Consider the following 23,081-nt stretch of genomic DNA (forward strand, 5'->3'; position numbering starts at 1 on the left):
TTGAGTATATTAAAATGTGCTTTCTCAACTTCTAAAATTTGGATTTGAGGGGGCAAGACATTTATTTAAGGGGGCACTGCCCCCTCTTGCCCCTGCGTAGAGCCGGCCCTGGTGCCTATGGCTGTAAGGTACTGAAGATCTGCAATCTAACCCAATAGTCATTTTGTTGTATCAAATCCAGTGTATATAACATTATATGTCAAGTATTAGCCTACATGATAAGTTTTGGGGAAAAAAAAGACCCTCCTGAAAATGTATACCCAATAATTTAATAAGGTATCACATTATCTGTAAAAATGTTATTACAATATCAGTCAGGACATTATTGGTGAAGTTTTACATAAATTGGTTTTATTACATTTTCAAACGTTATGACATATTCAGGAAATTATTATATTATAGTGTGCGATCTGTGTGAAGAGCAGAGAAGAACAGAGCCATTGATCATGAGATCCTGATCCGTCCTGTCACTGTGATCAGATGGTTTCTATTAGAGCTCCTTCATCCACTCACTGCTGCTGTGGCTCCTGTGGAAACCTGCTCACAGCCTCATTCTTCAGCTTCCTGGGGAGTTTTCTTCAAACAAACACAAGTTGTGTTCACACTCGGTGTTTCTTGTATCTGCTCTTGCTTTTAACTCTGTTTTTAGTGTTTGTTTTTATTCTGTCTTATGCTTCTTTTTTAATGTTTCTTTTATTTTACTTTTATGTGCTCTTGCATTTAACTTTAGTATTTTGTTTGTTTTTATTCTGTCTTATGCTTCTTTTTTTTCTTAAATGTTTTGTCTTTATGTAAAGCACATTGAGTTGCCTTGGTATGAAATGCGCTATATAAATAAAGATGCCTTGCCTTGCCTTCTCACTAAACTCACTGTTTCACTGAGCTCTAACAAACATGTTGAGTGTGTTTCCTTCCTCATCAAACACTGAAACCGTCCACTGTTCACAGCTGCACTCCTCTTCTTCTTCTTCTTCTTCTTCACCTGTTGTGTCTTCATCTTCTTTGCTGTGACGTGTGTTTGTGCAGCTTGAGAGTCAGAGAGTGAAAGTGTGTGTCTGACACTGAAGTGACATCACATGGAGAAAACACATGATGAAGTGTTTCCTCCTCATCTCCTCCTGCTCTGTATTGGTTGAAAATTCCCTTAAAGTCTGTTGAATCTCTTTGTATGACTGGGGTGAAATCTGTAATGGGGGTGAGGTCTACCACACCTAACCTTATCTGTTTTGTGGAGGCGGGGCTCCCTTCAGTGCAAGCCCTAGTCAGACAAAAACAAGCCAGATTCTTGACTAGGATGATGCAGCGTCATGGTAGTCAAGATGACCCCTTATGGTATGTTTTTGAAATGACACGAAAAGAAAACAAGGTTATGGACTCATACCTAAAGGAGTTAATGGAGGAACAAGATCATATTGAGAGAGATCGCGCAGACATGATTGTGAAAATATACTCTAATGAGGGAACAAGATACAAAACCTACCAAGCCATCAACCCAGACATGTCCATCCACCCTCTCTACTCCAACAGTGCCCCATATATTGAGGATCATTTAAGAGTGACTTTCACACGGTTCCGGTTATCCTCCCATAGGCTGCGTGTAGAGATGGGGAGGTGGAGCCGTACACCCCCGCATCTACGTGTGTGTCACTGTAATATGGGCATACAAAATGAGGAACATTTGCTCTTGTGCCCTCACACAAGGGACATTTGTGCAAAATATGGACATGACTCCACAGAGCTGAGCTCTCTTTTTACAAACACTGATAAAAAGATTTTAACTATGTTACAGGCTTGTTTGACAATGTTAGAAAAATAGATGGGAGATGGGAGGGCATATTAAGTGTCATTCCCTCTTTTTCTTTTTTTCTTTCTATTCTTTTCCTTTGTGTGTGTGTGTGTGTGTATGTGTTGTGCTGTTTATTGTAAATTGTATATTGTATAATGTATATTGTTTATCATTTATTGTTTGGACCCAAACGTTATGTTTTTAATGATTTGTGTCAATAAATTAACTAACTAACTAACTAACTAACTAACTAACTAACTAACTAACTAACTAACTAACTAACTAACTAACTAACTAACTAACTAACTAACTAACTAACTAACTAACTAACTAACTAACTAACTATCATCACTAGATAAAGACTCCAGCTCCTTCTTCTCTGTGTGCAGTGTTCATCCATACATACCAGCCTCCATGTGAACACAGTGATAAAACAGTGTGTGTGTGAGAGCCATGTAATGTCCATGTGTGCATGCTGACAGAGAACGTGCTGCTCTGACCCCCCTCCTCCTTTCAGGGTGCAGCCTGCTGGAGTCACATTCTTGACACCAGGTCCATGGAGATGTAAGTGTGTTTTTACTTTGAGCAGCACATTCAACCATCTTCACACTGTCACATCACTGACGTCATGAGTCTTCATCAAACTGTCAATAACTGATCACATGATCAATAACTGCAGCTGTGTCTTGTTCTCTCCATCAGATTCCTGTCGACTCACAATCGACACAAACACAGTGAACACAGAGATCAAACTGTCTGACAACAACAGGAAGGCGACATATGTGAAGGAGCATCAGTCATATCCTGATCATCCAGACAGATTTGACTGGTGGCCTCAGCTGCTGTGTTCAACTGGTCTGACTGGTCGCTGCTACTGGGAGGTCGAGTGGAGTGGAGGGGTGAGTATATCAGTGAGTTACAGAGGAATCAGAAGGAAAGGAGACAGTGGAGACTGTTGGTTTGGAAGGAACGATCAGTCCTGGAGTCTGAGCTGCTCTGATGATTGTTACTACGTCATGCACAATGGCAGACGGACAGACATCACCTCCTCCTCCTCCTCCTCCTCCTCCTCCTCCTCCTCCTCCTCCTCCTCCTCCTCCTCCTCCTCCTCCTCCTCCTCTGTCTCTAACAGAGTAGCAGTGTATGTGGACTGTCCTGCTGGCTCTCTGTCCTTCTACAGAGTCTCCTCTGACTCACTGATCCACCTCTACACCTTCAACACCACCTTCACTCAACCTCTGTATCCTGGGTTTTTACTCTACAGTTCTGGTTCCTCAGTGTCTCTGTGTTGAGTGAATCAGAGTCTCCTCCTGTCACAGAAACCTTCTCACTGTTGAACAGACAGTTCAGTCTCTGCATGTCTGTCTCTGTCTCTCACTCACGTTTTCACATTCATGGATTAAATCAGTTGATTTTTAAAAATATTTTCTCAATGATTCTTGTAAACTTCTTCCTCTTATTTGTTTATTTGTTTATTAAGATCCCCATTAGCTGCAGCAAAGCCACAGCTATTCTTCCTGTGGTCCAACAGTATCAAATATACAGTTGAAAACACAAAACATAAACATTATAAAAATTTAAAACAAAAAAAACAAGTGAGCGATATGCTTAACCTAACAAAACAAAAACAGAATAAGTGTTTACATTTCTTTACTGTGCTTCATTCATTCTTCGTTATATTAATTGTTCACATACTAATCCTATTACCCACATTTCTACATATCATATATGTATACATCATTACACATCACACTTGTATATACATTCATTCTACAGAATATACATTATAATAACACATATCCTATATCCATCGAAATATACTCCATATATAAATATACCATGTTGTCTTACTTTGATAAATGCTGTTTTATTAATATTTTGAATTTCTTTGTGTTCGTGGTGAGTTTGATATTACTTCCTTTAAAGGTGGATGATTCATGATCAACTTTACAGGCTGTTTGTGAGCTGGTCACAGGTTAACAGACACGACAATAAACACAACTGGAAACAAACATAATGTTGTATAGATGCTGAATATAATGAATTACATGTGATTTATTTTTCTTTGTGGTTTTACTGAATTATTACTGCATTTCCTGCTGATGAGCTACTAATCCTACCAGCTAATGATTTTTCTGTTAACATGTCACTGAGTTCATTATTAAACTGTATTCATCTCTGTCCTGTAAATAATCTGATGTGAAATAATAAAGAAATATATATTGATATATTGCTTATATGTTGCTTTTATAAAACGGTTACCAATAAAGACAATATGAAAGAGGAATACGCAATCAATTTCATGTAGTTTTTATTCAACCAGAAATATAATCTAATCAAACAGCCCCACTGTGAAAAAAACAGCCCCATCTCTCTGGATGTTAGATCCAAGTTAGCTCTGCATGTCGTATTTTCCTCCTCTATTTTTAATAATCTGAGGATGTGTGGCTGGTTGCTTGCTGGTAGGAGAGGAGGACGCCACAAAATAAATGTGCTGGTAGGATTTATCTGATCTGAAAACTGATCTCAAGCACATTTGGTCTTTACATTGATAAAAGGAAAATGTTAATCTACCTCTTTATTTTGGCATTCCCACATAGGCTGTATGAAAATGTCACACCACCTCTTGTCATTAATACAAAGTGACATGTAAAAAAAAATCCTCATGTGGGCAGAGATCTTAACCCCCCAATGTTTAACCCAAAGTTACGCCTATGATGCCCCCTGCTGGTCAAAACAAGACACCACACCAACAGACACAAAAGCTGTTTTTAATATTTTATTCATGTATAAAATACATAATCTTTAATCTCACTGCAACAAACGACAGAAACAAATTTAACAGTTTGGGTTTAACCATCTGTGTGTGACGACCTTCACACTAAAACATTGATAATAATAATCAAGTATTTGATTTTCCTAAAGCTTTAACCTAAAATCTTCTGAGTTCAGAGTTAATTCTCTCTTAAACCAAACACCGATCATAACCTGATCAGACCTGAACTCATCAATAGCCCAATCACCAATCAACAGACGAACAGTGAAAGTGAATCAGAGTCAAACAGCATTGAGTTCAGACGTGAGGTCATCGATCAGTGACCTCATCATGAACAATAAACAGAAACTCTGAGGTTGAACCTTTGACCTTCAGTCAGACTGACGATCTGAACTTTCTCTTAAAGACACAGTGAACGTTTCTTTGTGAGGTCATGCGACGTTGTGATGTCATCACTCCTCCAGGCTGCCGTCGCTGAGCAGGAAATGAGGTCTGACCAGCGACAGCATGGGGCCCCTCGGGGCCCCGGCCAGACAGTACGCCTCGTCCGGCCCGACGCCCCGAGACCGCAGCGTCCTCAGCGCGGCGCAGCAGCTCTCTCTGCCGCCGCGCGCCGTCACCATGACGAAGCTGAGCGGGCTGTCGACCATGCCGAACCTCCGCCGCATCTCACCGAGCCGAGCCGACAAACTCTGCAAAAGGAGAGAGACAGTGAACGCAACCTCCAGGTCAGAGCAGAGGACGACCAGACAAGGCCGTTTTATTTGTATCGCCCGTTTTTACAAACAGTTTGTCTCAAAGGGCTTCACATCCCATCATAACAACATCCTCTGCCCTTTGACCCTCACATCCACTGAGGAAAAACTCCATGGAAAACCCTTTTAAAGGACAATTCCAGGTGAATTCAACTTGGGGGTGTGTTTTCCTAACATTTTAGGTCTAAAAGAAGGAATCTGAAGATTTTCAGTTTAGTTGCTCCTGTTTTGCGGTAGTTGTGTCTGTCCCTAAATCGCCACGGCAGCAATGAATGGGAGCGGATGCAAGTTCCGCTGCTTAGGCTGTTTACATCCCTCAAAGCCGCAATTTTTTTTCCGCAGACGGCATCAGGTGGCTACTCAAACATGCGCTGATATGTTTTTTTTACTTGAAGCAAGTCAAGAGTTGATATTCCTGTGTTTATGACACAAACGGTAGCTTTTCCCACTGCACCTGAACACACCGAGCACGAGACTCTGGGAGACTTTGAATTAGATCGAGTTTTACAAACATGTCGGCTTGCTTGAAGTAAATAAACTTCTCGGTGCATGTTTGAGTGGCCATCTGACGCTGTCCGTGGAAAAAAAATGCGGCTTTGAGGGATGTAAACAGCCTAAGCAGCGGAACTTACATCCGCTCCCATTCATTGCTGCCGTGGCGATGCGGTGACAGACACAACTACCGCAAAACAGGAGCAACTAAACTGCAAATCTTCAGATTCCTTCTTTTAGACCTAAAATGATAGGAACATACACCCCCGAGTTGAATTCACCTGGAATTGTCCTTTAAAAGGGACAAACTGGAGAAACCTCAGAGTGAGCAACAGAGGAGGGATCCCTCCCCCAGGACAGGCAGTAGATGTAATATACAGACAAGTTTATACTGTATACAAACAGTTCATAACATGGAATATGGGAAAGGTTAACAAGAGCTGATGAAAGAGGCAGCTGGCGGCGGCGGCGGCGAGTAGCTACCTGAGCGGTCCGTTGACACGCCGACGCCGGGCTGACGTCGGGCTGGACGACGGCGTCGCCACAGAATAAAACTCTGAGCTGCTCAGACGAACAGGAAGCCGTCTGCTGGTCCAACAGCGCAGAGAGGACGCCTGGACCGAGGACAAGGAGGATTCACCTTCTGACACCACACTCACCAATACACCGTCAATACATGATTAGAGCTGCAACAATGAATCAACTAATCAAACAATAATTGATTATTAAATTACTCATCAACTATTTTGATAATCGAATAATCAGATGGGTAGTTTTTTAAAGGGATAGTTCAACATCTTGGCAAATTGGCCCATTGCCATAATCCCTATAGTCATAGCAGTAGGTTCGTTACCTTTAATTGTCGGTGCAAGCTATTTTTAGAACAGCGGAGCAGAGCCGTGAGCTGCTCAGAGCTACGCTACGGAGGCTCATGGGATTTCTTGGTTTCCCTCATCAAACTCATCAAATCCACAATCCAACAACTCCACAACGCTCTGGTGGACAAGTTGTGACCTGCACATTCACCACGCTATGAGATAATAACACAACGTTACCACACAGAGTTGTTTTAGAGGGAAATGCAGAGACTGCTTGATGAAAAACTGTCCCTGTGCATCAGCAGTTTTGCATGAATCACAAAACTACAAACTAATAGGAAAACACCTTGTGATGTCACAGTGACATCACACCAACATTAAACTGACACCTTTCATTAGTTATTAGTGTCTCAGCTGAATGTGAAAATGTCTCATAATGAACAGAATATAAATATTTGTTTTAGCTGCTGAATGTGGAGTCGTTGAGTGACGTTTTCTGTCCACAATAAATCAGAAATTAATTTGTCCTGAAAAGAGACCAAACACTGCACTCACCTGTAAACTGTGTGTCGAGACAGAAGTGCTGCAGGTCAGTGAAGCAGCCACCACGCACACACACACACACACAACACAGGAAGTGCGTTCTCAGCATCACTCTCATTGGGATTTATTTAGTCTTTCCTCCTCCAGCAGCGTCTCATAATGAGCTTCCTTCACTGTTGGTTTGGCTGCTGCAGACGGAGTCATGGAGTCGGTGGACTGGCTGTAACTCATCAGGGAGGCAGCAGATCCATAGATGGACTTTACCTGGTGGTGGTGGTGCAGCAGCTGATGAAGGTGGTGCCCTCCCTGTCTCTCATTGGTCAGTGATCGCTCTGCTGTGGGCAACACTGATGATTTCTGTGCTCACTGATTCACACATCGACTCGTCTTCTTGTGTCACTGGATGGTGACAGGAAGTCTCACATTTAGAAAATAAATGTGGATTAATTCTTCCTTACCTCTCTGAGCTTCTTCTATGAGAGCTCAGATCTGACTCTGTGGTTTATGTCTTCACTTCATCTCTTGCTGTGTGTATGTAGAGTTTCCATTGCTCACACATTCTCCTTCATCTCGACCTTTTCACCTTTTGAGTGCACAAATCGTCTCCATGGTGACCAGAGCACATCTCTCTGAAACTTGGAGATCAGTTAGACTTGGTTATTTCACTCCAGTGGTTTCCTCCTGATGTATCTACTTGTATTAAACCCCCTGCTGGACAATAAGTGACATCACAGCACTATTATAGCTGTTAGACTACCAATAACTGTTTATAATAATAATTATCATCTGATTCATTCAAAGTTATCCACTGAGTGTTTTATGTCAGTGATAGATGATTGTCATAGAATATGGTTCAGTTCACCTGGGAACATGTTGGTTGTTGTTACTGTAGCTTACCTTCCTTATGTCACTTTGACCATGTGCCTGTAATATTGTGTGTGATAAACAGGAAATTCTTTGATACTTCAGTTCGGACACATGTCAGTATTTTGTACTTGTATGTGATAGTTTCTCATCCTGACTGAAGTTCACCACCTGTTCATCAGTCCACAACAAACACATTACATTACACATTATTTAATGTCTTAAACTGTCTCCGTGGTAAAATTCAAGTGTCCTTCAGTCCACATACACTTTTTTTTAAGTATATATTTTGGGCTTTTATTGCCTTTTATTGATAGGATAGTCGAGAAAGAGAGAGAGAGTGAGCTAAACGCCGCCCCTAGTCCACATACACTTTAAATACATGTTACAGGAGCAGCTTGTTTGGCTGTTACAGACTACATATGGCTGAGTTTAACAGAAATCAGGGTTTTTTTTTTTTTTTTACACTAATTCTACTTTAACGATATACAATGACAATGACTGAATAAATATGAAAGAGTTTATGATACTTACCACCAATCCTGACTGTAGCAGATAAATGAGAACACTGAAAAATAGACTGAAGTCTACACAATGTTACAGGAAATATATAGAACTGCAAGCAGATGTGCTATGTGAATATGTGTCAGCATAAAAAGGTCAGAAAGTAAGGCTCTCGCACTAATTTCATCTGACGAGTTGTAGTCCGTTACATACAATATTCACGTATTAGTAAAAAAGGAAACAGTTTCAACTAAACACTGATTCCTGATTAAAACAAACAAACCACAATATCAGTGACTGTAGATTTAACACGTCTTACTTTACTGAACATTATCTTTGTTGTTTGTCAGTGTTGTCATTTATGAAAATCCATGATCCAAAAGCCCCATGTGGTTCCTTTAAAAGTCTTATTACTCATCCATTTAATCCACTAGCATAGCATTCATTAAAACGTAGCATCAAATCCAGAACGCCGTTCGCTCAGCCCAGAGGCATGATGGGAGTTACACTACTGGTATATTCAGTGGGCCACATAACACGGAGGTCACCCCGAAAGTCAGCAGCTTTTTCAGTTTATGCAACAGGCGAGCAGCTCTGATAGTCGTTATAATAAAAACTCTTATAATCTCTGACATGGTCGCTGCACTTCAACAGACTCTACTGTGCGTCATTAATAGTAGTGAATAGTGAACTCACCTCTCTCTGCTGCTCTGTTGGCTCCTTACATCCTTTGTTGCAGCCGTGTGTATCAGGGACAATCTCACTTCTCTTACATCAGATCGAACGTCCTGTCGTCACGGCGATATATGATACTAGCTGTCATATGTAGTTTTTGATTGAAAATGATTGGCTGGCTCCTGCCTTGATGCATAAGGTTCTCCTCTAACTACTATACTCATGTAGTTTGTAGGTTACAGTTATTATGGTTATTCAACAGTGGACTGACTGTGTTCCCAGTTGTGTTGCTCAGACTAGAGCCAGAAATCATTGAACTCTGAAACACAGTGACGTGAGCCTGCAGTCCAGCCTGGTCATGTGACCTTCTACCTGAACACAGCACCTTCATATGAGTGTTCATTCATGTTCATGCCCTGACCCCTTGTGGTTGTTAGATGGCACTACGTTACATTGATAATGATGTAATATGAACAGGTGAGTGTTAAATGTTCACTGTTTCAGGTCTGAGTCTCATCAGATAATCAATCATTTATCATAATTTAAAAACATCAGTCTGTGATTTATTTTAAATCAAAAGAGAAGAGGAGGTTATTGGTGTCACAATCAAGAAATGCAATTCAATAGAAAATGGGCCCTCTTTGTTTTGTTTTATTATTTTTTTAACATTATTTATTTTAAAACCATATTCAAATGGATATCTGATTTTTAATTTTAAACCAAAGACTAGAAACAAAATGATTTGGTCAATTTGGTATTTGTTCTATAAAAGAAAGGAAGAAAAGAAAACATGTTCAAATGTGGCGTTTCCAAATCTTTCCCCTTTCATTTTTTTTTTTTAATTAACCGTTATTCATACAGGTACTCTCACTGAGACATGGTGTCTCCTTTGCATTCTCATTTGACAGAGACAGTAGCTCAGGGCACAGACAGAGAAGAGGATATCAAGAGTGAAAAATCTAAATAAAAGCCAAATAAAAGAAACTGTCAAACACCAAAGATGCACCATTTTGAAAGTTTTAGTTTTTTATTCTGATGCCAAAAGGTTTTTACCATTTTCATTTTGTGGAGAAGAGAGCCACAATGGCGGCTATTGGATGGTATGATTTAAACAGGAAGTCATTGTCGAACCTGTCACAAATTTCAAATTAATTAATTCAAACTAAATATAATTTTTTTTATGGAAAAGCAATACTTTTATTCTGTACCCCTCTAAATGCCCCATCTGTGTACTCGTTTTTTGAAAAAGTGTGGCTTTTAATAGAGATTCTCCATATTCAACCTTTAACTAATGCTTAATAGTTTGATGATAATAATAATAATGGATTACATTTAGCGCATTTCTATCGTTACCCGATACCAAAAACACAAGATTTAAACCTCCAACCCTTTGGTTATTGGACAACCGAGCCACTGACGCCCTACAGTGTGTACTTATTATTGATTATCTGATGATGCCCAGACCATTTCAGTTTCAGAAACCCATCAACTGTGTAGTCTACCGTCTTGATAAGTTCATAAAATTAATAAATTTAATATTAATAGATCAATACTCACAGTTGTGTTTCAGTGTTGGTGGATGTGACTGTCTCTGACCTCTGTGTTGAGCCTGAACACTGCCTGAATCACTGTCGATCAGCTGTGACACGTGGGAAGATGTGCTGGGTGATGAATCCACGTGGACAGCATGTGATGAAGCAGCAGCAGCTGTGATGACTCTCTATCATCATGACCCTTCATGGAGGTTATCGCCAGCATCGATGAAGGAGAAGCTGTTACTGAAGAAAACTCCAGTCAGACCACGGTGAAGCACACTGATGCTTCCAGAAGCTAACCTCCTGATTTTAAAATAAACTTTTTTTAAACACTAAGCTAACCAATAGCCTATTGTAATTGAGATTTTAAAAAAAGAGTTCTAACAAACAGTCAAATATAAACTGTATTCTACATTAACCAGACACATAAATACACTTTTGTGTGACATTTAAGAGGAGCATGAGCAGCTAGAGAGTTTACATCACTGGGACATGAGGAACATCAGTACATTTAGCTAGCAGGCTAACATTAGCGTCATTGCCAACCAACCTAGATTAAAACACTTTGTTAATATCAAATCGACCAAATCACATTTTACTACTTAAAACTCAAATCACACAATACCTTGTTCCTGTCAGAGAGGAGCTTAATTATGACGAAGATCTTTATACTGTGGAGTCAGATCTGATCACTGTCCTTTGTCTGAAGCCCGGGAAACTCAAACTGCCGACAAAGAGACGTCTACCGGAAAACTTCAAAATAAAAGGTCCGTAATAGTGCAAAGACTTGACAAAATAAAAGCTTTAACGAAGTGGTTACCGATTTAAGTAAAGGAAAAGTAACAATGAAAAACACCAGAGATCTTTTTTTAATAAACGTAGCCTACTCCAGTTTAGTTGTTTCAGTGGCTCCTTAGAAAACATGCACATAGACAAAAATAGACAAATTCAAATTTCAATGACTCTGTCTATGTTTACAACAGTAGCCTAACTTCAAGGTCGCATTTTATTTTTGATAAGGGGTTTTATGTTGTTACCATACAATTGATTGTATTAGGCTATATTATTTTATAGTGCTAATACTGCTTTTGCATTTTGTGCAATATTGTTACAGTTATGAATTTAACTTAGTTTGTAGCCTAAAATAATCATTTGCAGTATTTTATTTGTATGGATGTTTTGGTGCACTGTTTGAAATGTTTGGTTATAACTTTTGTTTCTTTACTGGATGACTTTGGTTCCGCCTGCCCTTGTGTTACGGGGGACAGGTACAGTAGCTAAAGGTGAAGGTCTTCCCAGCATACGTTTGCTGTGAATTAACAGTCTCACTGTTGCATCAGTGTCTTTTTTTTTTTTTTTTTACCCACAACGCGCTCATAGAGCAGAGTTACACACTTGTTTATCAACTGACAGAAATGGAGCAAAGAGCAGTAGAGCAGGTTAGTACAGGTAAGAGCACGCCGTCACGTCAAACAGGTGAGGCAACTTTCATAGTTTCTTTTGACCAACGTTTGTGTCGCAGTTTATTTTCTCGTGTGAAGGTAAGGTGAACAGTTTGAATGTTTTCCTCGTTAACACCTGTTGTTACCTGAGTTCTCTGCACTTTGACTTCTCGTTGTGTTGCTGTTGTGTTATATAATGTTACTGTAGCTGAGTCAGAGCTGTAAATGTAAAGTCTGGACCGACAGAACCGTGACATCCGCCATGTTGAGTGGATGTTGTCGTTAAGAGCAGAAGCACAGAGCATAATAGTGGTTGTTTGTGTGCAGCTGGAGACTTTGTGTACAGCTGTGACTTTGTCTGTGGTGAGTGGTCTGTCATAGATTTACACTACAGGACTGATGTGGACTCAGTGTGGCGGGCTGAGCGGCTCACAGGGTTTTTAATATGATGTTCAGAAAGACAGTGAACACCACAGAGGCTCCTGCTTCAACAGCTACAGTCTATTGATCAGTACTGTTACTGCCTATCATCAGTACCACTGACACTGTCTCTGTGTCCCGACCAGTCTGTGATTACACACAGCAAACACTCTAGGTTATTGATTATTGGACAGAAATCATCAATATTGTTGTGAAGAATCTTTTAGAGCTGCAACAGTTTTACATTTTTCAAGCAGAAATCTTCATTTTTCAGGCTCAAACATATATATAATATTTCTTTGTTTTCTCTGTTTGATTTGACGGTAAACTGAATATTTTTGTCTCTTTGATTGTTGCTGTGACAAAGCGAGACATTTGAAGACGTGGCCTCAGACTGAGACGAACTTGAACGCATCATTTGTCTGTATTATATTTGTATGATGGAGCAGACGATGAATGGATTGACAGAGATTTTAAGTGTCAGTGGCATCTGGAGAGTGTTTTTCTCTCCTTGAATTTCCAGTGTGAGTGAAATGACTGAATGTTGTGATAGTGGAGCTGTGAGGTGAAATGAGTTGAGGCCCAGTTGTTGTGTGTGTAACAATCAGCTGTAGCTTGTTTGATCCAGTGGTTTTCTACAGGGACGCTGTCCACACAGAGACTGTGTCACATCAACTCAGTGGATCTCAGTCCTTGTGTGTGTCAGTGGATGGAAACAGTCGTCCATGGATCATGTTGCTGGGCTGCTCTTCACTTCACTGCAGCTTCATGACGCCATCTAGTGGACTGATAGTAGAAGTACAGCAGCTGATGGCAGCTTCCTCTTCCTCACTGCTGTGTGACTGCATTCAGCTGACACTGATATGAAGCAGAGAAGAAGAGCCAATCAGTGGAGGAGCAGCTGGAGACATGATGGACATGTGAGCTGCTGTGCACATGAATGATGTGTGTTTCCTCTGCAGGTGAAGCTACAAAGTGTGTGTGAGCTGATGTGGATGTGACCTCAGCAGCATGGATCAGTGTGAGGACAGAGAGGAGGGAGCCCCTCCCTCTAAAACCACTCTGTGTGGGGGACATCAGGGCCAGACCAGAGGTCAAAGGTCAGAATTAAAACTGTCTAAAAGTCGGTGTTGTGTTTATTAAAAGATTGAAGATATTTTTCATCAGTTTTTCTCCAACATGCACATTTATCAGTTGTGTTGTTGTTTCAGGATTCAGCAGCAGAGACCAGACTCTCCTGAACCCAGCTGTCTGTCTTTAAAGAGCGACCAGTCAATAGGAAGGCTTGTTGAATTTAAAGGAGGATGTGGATCAGCTGATCAGATGTAAGACAAAACTTAATTTCAAAGCTTTTGAGTCTCTGTTGAACGTTCTTCCTGTGGAGTCAAAAAGAGTTACAACTTAGACACACATTGTCCAGCTGCAGTAAAGAGTCCCTGCTTTAACATCCACATGTTAATATTCAGTAATTCTCATAGTGCAGCCCAGTAGCAACAGGAAATGTGTCAGCACCTTCTACTTAAAACAGGAATTAACCACTGGGTTAAAATCATATTTTCATTTGCTCTAAATGTTGATGGTCTTGTTTCCACCTGGTAGAAGGAACATGGTGATGTTGGCTGCATCAAGTCGCCTCCTGGTGGCAGCTTTGAGGTGTGCAACAGGGCGAGGGGCCGATCAGTGATTTCTAGTGAGTTCAGAGTGACGTCAGACACAGAGAGCAGAGACAGAGGATCAGATCAGTTACAGGAGCTGAAGCAGAATCTCAGCAGCTGCTTTTTACAGGAGCAGACGAACAAACGTACATAAATACTGAGAGAGAACGAGCAAAACTCAGGTTACAGATATAAAAGCGTCCACTCATCTTCACTGGTTCCCAAACTTTTTTACATCAAGGACCCCTAAATTGACACAAATTAGACCACGGACCCCCATTGGACAAAATTTTGAAGCAAACACCAGAAATACACAAATATTTGTTCTGAGACTAAAGAACATTACTTTTTTAGTCAATATATGTTCAAATTAGGGCCAATGTCATGAGATTATAGAGAAATAAAAAGTAAAAAAAAAATGTATAGAAAAAATAAATTTTCTCAAAAAAAGTTGGTAAAATTGATCTAATTTCTTTAAAAGAAAAGAGGTTGCAAATTCTAGAAAAAGTGGTAACATTTTCAAGAAAAAGTTGGAGACCCACTTAAGGACCCTTGGGGGTGGGGGACTCCACTTTGAGAAACATTGCTCTACAGAACAAAACAAAGAGATAAATGACATTTTCTGAGGTGAAAAAATCCCTCATCAACATTTTTACAGCTTTTATTTACAGGAATAAGGAAACAAATCAAACTTTGTGTTTTTAGGACTTGTTGTGTTCTTTTTTTTTTTTTTTTTTGAAAATCTAAAACTATTTAACATCAGTTGTGGTGTTGTTTCAGGATCCAGCAGCAGAGACCAGACTCTCCTGAACCCAGCTGTCTGTCTTTAAAGAGCAACATATCAAAGGGCTTAGGCGCTGACTTTAAAGGGGAACTAAACCCCTCAGTTTTGGATGACGTGCTCTGAGCTTGAAATTCAAAAAATGCCTTGATTATGGGCGGGACTCAGGAGCACTCTCCGATCCCCCCTCCCCCTTGCGCCCCATTCACACCCGCGAAATCACACAAAAGAGAAAAAAAAGTAATAAACACACATCGACACTTCTGCTAGCGCTAACGAGCTACTAACGAGTGACTCTAACAGCACTAGTAGCGCGGACACTACTACCGACTGTTACCGACTTGACCAAGGTAGTCAAGGCTGCAACATATACAACGTGCTCATTGGATCCCCTACCAGCATGGGTAGTTAAAGAGTTATGGTCAACTTTAGGTTCTTATGTTTTAACTATAATGAATGTATCTCTTTCCACTGGAATTTTTCCAGTTTGTTTTAAAGCTGCTGTGGTTAAACCTCTGCTCAAGAAACCAAATCTTGACCCAAACTCTGTGGCAAACTATAGACCTGTGTCTAACCTGTCTTTTTTATCTAAAATTCTTGAGAAAGTTGTCTCAGCTCAACTCATGAAATACCTGTCACTTAATGATTTATTTGAGCCTTTGCAGTCTGCTTTTCGGGTTAATCACTCCACTGAAACAGCACTTACTAAGGTGACAAACGACTTATTATTGGCCGCTGACTCAAATTTAACTTCTGTTCTGGTGTTATTGGACCTGAGCTCGGCATTTGACACAGTGGATCATAGCATACTTCTGGATAGGCTTAAAACCCATTTTGGTATTTCGGGTCAGGTGCTCAAGTGGTTGGGCTCCTACCTGACAGGTAGATCTCAATGTGTTGCCTATAACAATAAATTCTCAAAGTCTTTTCCTGTTACACATGGAATCCCTCAGGGTTCTGTGTTAGGCCCACTATTATTTTCTCTGTATTTGACACCATTGGGTCAGATTTTACGTTCTTTTGGAGTATCATTTCATTTTTATGCTGATGATCTACAAATTTTCCTGCCTGTGACAACTGTAAATGGAGCTGATGTAAACAAGCTAAACACCTGCTTGGCTGCCGTAAGGGGTTGGTTGTCAGCTAATTTCTTATCACTAAACTCCTCAAAAACTGAATTGATTCTTATTGGACCATCTACATCTAATAATCAGCTTGATCAGCTCTCCCTGTCTCTTGATGATTGTGTTATTTGTAGTAAGGACAGGGTAAAAAACCTTGGTGTCCTTTTTGATCATTCTCTCTCATTTGAATTGCATGTTAAGGAAGTAGCACGTGTTGCCTTTTTTCATTTGAGAAGGATTGCAAAGATTCGCTCTATCCTGTCGTTTAAAGATGCTGAGGTCCTCTTACATGCCTTTGTAACATCCAGGCTGGACTACTGTAATGTTCTTCTGTCAGGGTTGCCAAAGAAGTGTTTTCGAACCCTGCAGATGGTACAAAATACAGCAGCACGCATTTTGACCGGCGCATCTAGATATGAGCATATCAGTCCTGTGCTGGCCTCCCTTCACTGGCTTCCAGTGCAGGCCAGAGCTGATTTTAAGGTGCTGTTGCTCACCTACAAAATAGTGAATGGTCTCGCACCAGCTTATTTGATGGATCAGGTTGACCTCTACGAGCCAGCATGCTCCTTACGCTCACAGGGGACTGGGCTTCTTAGTGTCCCAAAGGTGAAGAAGAAAAGCCTTGGTGAGCGGGCTTTCTCCTTCCGTGCACCAAAGCTATGGAACAATCTTCCTCAGGATATTAGACAGGCACACTCACTTGACATTTTTAAATCTAAATTGAAAACACATCTTTTCTCTATTGTCTATAATTCTTAAAATTGTTTGTTTGCATTGTTTTTATTTATCTATCTTTTTTAATTGTATTTTATCTTTTACATTGAAATTGTTTATCTTTTATGTATTTGCTTGTGCTTTTTGTCGTTTTTAACCTCTGTAAAGCACTTTGATGGAAAGTGCTCTATAAATACATTTATTATTATTATTATTATTACTAGGAGAGGACGCCAGAGCCGTGACACAGCATCTACAGCTGATCCGCCGGCTCGTTAGCTCGTTAACGGCTCGTTAGCGCCGGCGGCACTAACGATTCCCGTTCAGGCAGCTGTTAGCAGCCGTTAGCCGCAGCAGAGCAGCTAGAGCGCCTAGCAGCCAGAGCGATAGATGTTATATCTATCGCTCTGCTAGCAGCCGGTGCTGATTGGTCGGGGAGCTAGTGGCCGGTGACGAAAGCTGCCTCCAAAACGTCATCTGCCTCCATCTCAGCCAATAGAAAAATTCGATTGTAATAGCCGTGTTTCAACCCATAGAGGGCAGTCACTCTACATTTTTACTACAAAATACACCAAATTGAAATATTTTGACTAAAATGTCAAAAGTTGGACCAGAATCAACTGACAACACTAAGTTATACCCAAATAAATTTGTTTTCAGCAGAATAAAGTGGTTTGGGGGTTTAGTTCCTCTTTAAAGGAGGACGTGGATCAGCAGATCAGATGTAAGCTGTAACTGTCAGATTCAGGTTATTGTAGAAATGAACCAGTTTGTATGACATGTTGTTGGGCCAGGACTGAAATCAAAGTGTCTCTGTTGTGAACGTCCTCAGGGGACATATAAAGTCCATCTTGTATTATCTCTCTGTACTGATGTTCACTTGACACTGATTCCTCCACAGAGTGGACCAGGAGAGCCCAGAGGTTCCCAGTGGTCAGTCTGCCCAGCAGCATCAAACACACCTGGACTCCATGTTTATGGTGTGTACATGTCCAACAGCTGCTGTTACATCTGTTGTGTTCACAATCATCTCCATGCTGCACTTTGACACCAGTGGATTGTCAGTCTGTCAGGTTTTAGTTTGATGCTGTCACTCATAGAGTTTCTGTTCCAGCTGCTGGAGGACAACATGGTCACTTTTGTGAAGAACGAGCTGAAGAAGATCCACAAGTTTCTGAGTCCAGATTACCCAGAATGCTCAGAGAGTCAGAGGGAGGATGTGGAGGTGGTGGACGGTGAGGATGAAGAGCAGAGGAGCATCAGAGAGGCGTTAGTGAAGATCACAGTGAAGCTCCTGAGGAGCAGGAAGCAGGAGGAGCTGGCTGAGCGTCTGCAGAGCAGTAAGAGGATTTCTGTAAAGATTCAACATGATGGACAAATGAGACGTTCACTGACATCAACACATGGAGGGAAACATGTTCATATAGTTGTTATTTAGGGGAATTATCATGTTAATTTATTACTGGTCTGATTTCTTGTGTTTTCATTCAGAACATGTTGCCGCAGTTTGTCGTCGTAAACTCAAATCTGACCTGAAGAAGAAGTTCCAGTGTGTGTTTGAGGGGATCTCTAAAGCAGGAAACCAAACCCTTCTGAACCAGATCTACACAGAGCTCTACATCACTGAGGGAGGAGCTGGAGAGGTCAATGTTGAACATGAGGTCAGACAGATTGAAACAGCTTCAAGGAAACTAGACAGACCAGAAACAACCATCAGACAAGAAGACATCTTTAAAGCCCCACCTGGAAGAGACCGACCAATCAGAACAGTGATGACAAAGGGAGTGGCTGGCATTGGGAAAACAGTCTTAACACAGAAGTTCACTCTGGACTGGGCTGAAGACAAAGACAACCAGGACATACACTTCACATTTCCCTTCACCTTCAGAGAGCTGAATGTGCTGAAAGAGAAAAAGTTCAGCTTGGTGGAACTTGTTCATCACTTCTTCTCTGAAACCAAAGAACCAGGAATCTGCAGGTTTGATCTGTTCCAGGTCGTCTTCATCTTTGACGGTCTGGACGAGTGTCGACTTCCTCTGGACTTCCACAACACTGAGATCCTGACTGATGTGACAGAGTCCACCTCAGTGGACGTGCTGCTGACCAACCTCATCAGGGGGAAACTGCTTCCCTCTGCTCACATCTGGATAACCACACGACCTTCAGCAGCCAATCAGATCCCTCCTCGGTGTGTTGACATGGTGACAGAGGTCAGAGGGTTCACTGACCCACAGAAGGAGGAATACTTCAGGATGAGGTTCAGAGATGAGGAGCAGGCCAGAGAGATCATCTCCCACATCAAGACATCACGAAGCCTCCACATCATGTGCCACATCCCAGTCTTCTGCTGGATCACTGCTACAGTTCTGGAGGAGCTGTTGAAGACCAGAAGGAGAGGAGAGCTGCCCAAGACCCTGACTGAGATGTACATCCACTTCCTGGTGGTTTATCTAAAACTGAAGAAGGTCAAGTATGATGGAGGAGCTGAGACAGATCCACACTGGAGTCCAGAGAGCAGGAAGATGATTAAGTCTCTGGGAAAACTGGCTTTTGAGCAGCTGCAGAAAGGAAACCTGATCTTCTATGAATCAGACCTGACAGAGTGTGGCATCGATATCAGAGCAGCCTCAGTGTACTCAGGAGTGTTCACACAGATCTTTAAAGAGGAGAGTGGCCTGTACCAGGACAAGGTGTTCTGCTTCGTCCATCTGAGTGTTCAGGAGTTTCTGGCTGCTCTTCATGTCCATCTGACCTTCATCAACTCTGGACTCAACCTGATGTCACAACAACAAACGACATCTCTGTGGTCTCAAGTCTTTAAAGACACATCTACACCTTTCTACCAGAGCGCTGTGGACGAGGCCTTACAGAGTCCAAATGGACACCTGGACTTGTTACTCCGCTTCCTCTTGGGTCTTTCACTGGAGACCAATCAGAATCTCCTACGAGGTCTGATGACAAAGACAGGAAGTAACTCACGGTCCAATCAGAAAACAGTCCAGTACATCAAGAAGAAGATCGAAGAGACTCCCTCTGCAGAAAAAAACATCAACCTGTTTCACTGTCTGAATGAACTGAATGATCGTTCTCTAGTGGGGGAGATCCAACAGTCCCTGAGATCAGGACGTCTCTCCACAGATAAACTGTCTCCTGCTCAGTGGTCGGCTCTGGTCTTCATCTTACTGTCATCAGGAGAAGATCTGGATGAGTTTGACCTGAAGAAATACTCTGCTTCAGAGAAGGCTCTCCTGAGGCTGCTGCCAGTGGTCAAAGCCTCTAATAGAGCTCTGTAAGTGTAGAGATAGTTTGATTTATTCATCATTATATAATGACCGGTCTGTGTTTTCAACAGGACAGAAAATAAATTCCTTTCTTCTTTAATACGCCTTTTTATCTCTTCAGACTGAGCAGCTGTAACCTCTCAGAGAGAAGCTGTGAAGCTCTGTCCTCAGTCCTCAGCTCCCAGTCCTCTAGTCTGAGAGAGCTGGACCTGAGTAACAACAACCTGCAGGACTCAGGAGTGAAGCTGCTGTCTGGTGGACTGGAGAGTCCACACTGTAGACTGGAGACTCTCAGGTGAGGATCCATCAAGCTGTTTTTTCTGATGACACTTGAACACAGCAGCAGGTGTTGACAGTGGCTTCCTGTGTGTTGTGTGTGTTCAGTCTGTCAGGATGTCTGGTCACAGAGGAAGGCTGTGCTTCTCTGGCCTCAGCTCTGAACTCCAACCCCTCCCATCTGAGAGAGCTGGACCTGAGTAACAACAAACTTCAGGACTCAGGAGTGAAGCTGCTGTCTGGTGGACTGGAGACTCTCAGGTGAAGATCCATCAAGCTGTTTATCTGTTGACACTGATGACACAGCAGTGGTCCGTTTCAGGAAGCAGGCTCAACCAACTCAGAGTCAAATCCCTAGCTCAGGGTTGATTGAGCCTTAACTGGAAAACTCTTGAGTTTTTGGTTTCAGAACAGGTGATCAGAATTAGTTCAATCGGGGCGTCGCATGGTGTAGTGGTGAGAGCGGGCGCCCCATGTATAGAGGCACAGTCCTCGCTGCAGTCGGCCTTGGTTCGAGTCCCGCATCGGGCGCCATTTACTGCATGTCATTCCCCCTCTCTCTGCCTCCCCGTTTCCTGTCTGTCTCAACTGTACTATCTATACAGGCATAAATGCCCAAAATATACTTAAAAAAAAAAAAAAGAATTAGTTCAATCAACCCAGAGTATGTTGAGCCTGGGGAAGGTGCGTTCACCATCAGCACAAGAAGCCATAATCAGTGGAGCACAGATGACACGATTCGCAATGACAGAAAGAAAGAAAGAAATAGAGCCGTGAATTTTACTCCAACCCAACTCGAGAGTGTAATGGAGGCTTATGTGGAGTATGAACACATTAAAAACATCAAATTGAGCCGAAACTGCATGAGCTGACATGGGAAAAAGAGTGCAGTGTGTTCTCTAAAAAACTCTGACAATGGAACAAAAGCTCATTAAAATACAAATACTGTATGTTGTCATATAGCTCACTTGGTAGCTCCTGTGCCTTTTATGCAATCAGCCCGGGTTCAAAACCAAGGGTTTATCATACATTTTGGTCGGCAATGCATTTTCTCATCATTATATAAAAGAGTAGCCTATGTGGTTGTGTGTAATCTGTGGCCTCTCAAAAATGCCCATTTAAATTTGATAGCTCTATTGATCTGTTCAGCTGTATCCACTTCAAATCAAACAGTAAGACATTTAGCTTTTACTTTAATGTTGCAATATTTGGCTTCGGTTTATTTAATTGCTGAATAGTTGCTATGGACACAGAGGAGCCGACAGAGGTTCACTGTATCTTCAATATCATGTATAACAATTTCTGTTCACACTGTCCCACATGAAAACCTGCAAAGTCTTGTCTTATAGGCTAACAGAGCGATATGCATCCCGTCGAGCCGTTGTCATGCTGCTGCGTTCACTGTCTCTGATGTAAAAAAGAAAAGAAAAGAAAAAATGAATAAAATAAATACTTTTAAAAAGCTGTTAAAAATGTAATGACGAAATATAAATATAAAATCTGCTCTGATGATAATGAATTATCGCCTATCCACAATGTGTGGATTAAACAGTAGCTATCTTTTATAGAGGTAATACATCTTCCAACAGACTCTACTGTAATGATCCGCTCTGCTACAGCCTTTAAATAAGTTTCACTTCCACGTCCATGACTTCATTCACTAAATGACACGATGTCTCTCATTCCTGCTCCACGCTCAGCATCAACCTTAGGTTTAGATGGATCAAACCTGCCAGGGAGCAGGTTTGCTTCACAGCACATGTTGCCATAGTGACTGACTCAGCATTACGCTGATCCGGCTCTCTGAAACGGAAAACTCAGAGTTTCCCTCATCTCAGGCTCAGCATACTCAGAGTTTCCACTAATCCCGCTTTCTGAAACAGACGGAAGGTGTTGACAGTGGTTTCCTGTGTGTTGTTGTGTGTGTTCAGTCTGTCAGGATGTCTGGTCACAAAGGAAGGCTGTGCTTCTCTGGCCTCAGCTCTGAGCTCCAACCCCTCCCATCTGAGACACCTGAACCTGAGTAACAACAACCTGCAGGACTCGGGAGTGAAGCTGCTGTCTGGTGGACTGGAGAGTCCACACTGTACACTGGAGACTCTCAGGTGAGGATCCATTACGCTGTTTATCTGATTACACTTGAACACACCTCCAGGTGTTGACAGTGGTTTCCTGTGTGTTGTTGTGTGTGTTCAGTCTGTCAGGATGTCTGGTCACAGAGGAAGGCTGTGCTTCTCTGGCATCAGCTCTGAGCTCCAACCCCTCCCATCTGAGACACATGGACCTGAGTAACAACAACCTGCAGGACTCGGGAGTGAAGCTGCTGTCTGGTGGACTGGAGAGTCCACACTGTACACTGGAGACTCTCAGGTGATGATCCATTACGCTGTTTATCTGATTACACTTGAACACACCTCCAGGTGTTGACAGTGGTTTCCTGTGTGTTGTTGTGTGTGTTCAGTCTGTCAGGATGTCTGGTCACAGAGGAAGGCTGTGCTTCTCTGGCCTCAGCTCTGAGTTCCAACCCCTCCCATCTGAGACACCTGGACCTGAGTAACAACAACCTGCAGGACTCGGGAGTGAAGCTGCTGTCTGGTGGACTGGAGAGTCCACACTGTACACTGGAGACTCTCAGGT

The 23,081-nt window shown here is 41.9% G+C and overlaps 3 protein-coding genes across 3 annotated transcripts in view; 2 read left to right on the top strand and 1 right to left on the bottom strand.

Moving 5' to 3' along the window:
• LOC310987543 (uncharacterized protein) overlaps positions 1-23,081 on the top strand; it is a 52,851-nt gene that overhangs the window by 24,936 nt on the left and 4,834 nt on the right. The window contains 3 exon segments of the mRNA XM_083973851.1: positions 22,376-22,549; positions 22,641-22,814; positions 22,906-23,079. Coding sequence (XP_083829977.1) covers positions 22,376-22,549; positions 22,641-22,814; positions 22,906-23,079 — 522 coding nt within the window.
• On the top strand, positions 1,433-3,078 carry LOC310987222 (neoverrucotoxin subunit alpha-like; the record flags this gene model as incomplete). Its single annotated transcript, XM_083973412.1, has 3 exons — positions 1,433-1,555; positions 2,269-2,350; positions 2,489-3,078. The coding sequence occupies 3 exons, from the start codon at positions 1,433-1,435 to the stop codon at positions 3,076-3,078; spliced, it is 795 nt and encodes a 264-aa protein (XP_083829538.1).
• LOC310987598 (cytosolic 5'-nucleotidase 1A-like) overlaps positions 4,847-23,081 on the bottom strand; it is a 39,095-nt gene continuing 20,860 nt past the window's right edge. Inside the window, exon 6 of the mRNA XM_083973927.1 lies at positions 4,847-5,254. Within this exon, the coding sequence (XP_083830053.1) occupies positions 5,015-5,254 (240 nt within the window). The 3' untranslated portion in view covers positions 4,847-5,014. The remainder of the gene's footprint in view (positions 5,255-23,081) is intronic.

Source organism: Trachurus trachurus (assembly GCF_905171665.1).
Source record: "Trachurus trachurus genome assembly, chromosome: 6".
In the NCBI taxonomy this organism is placed as follows: domain Eukaryota; kingdom Metazoa; phylum Chordata; class Actinopteri; order Carangiformes; family Carangidae; genus Trachurus; species Trachurus trachurus.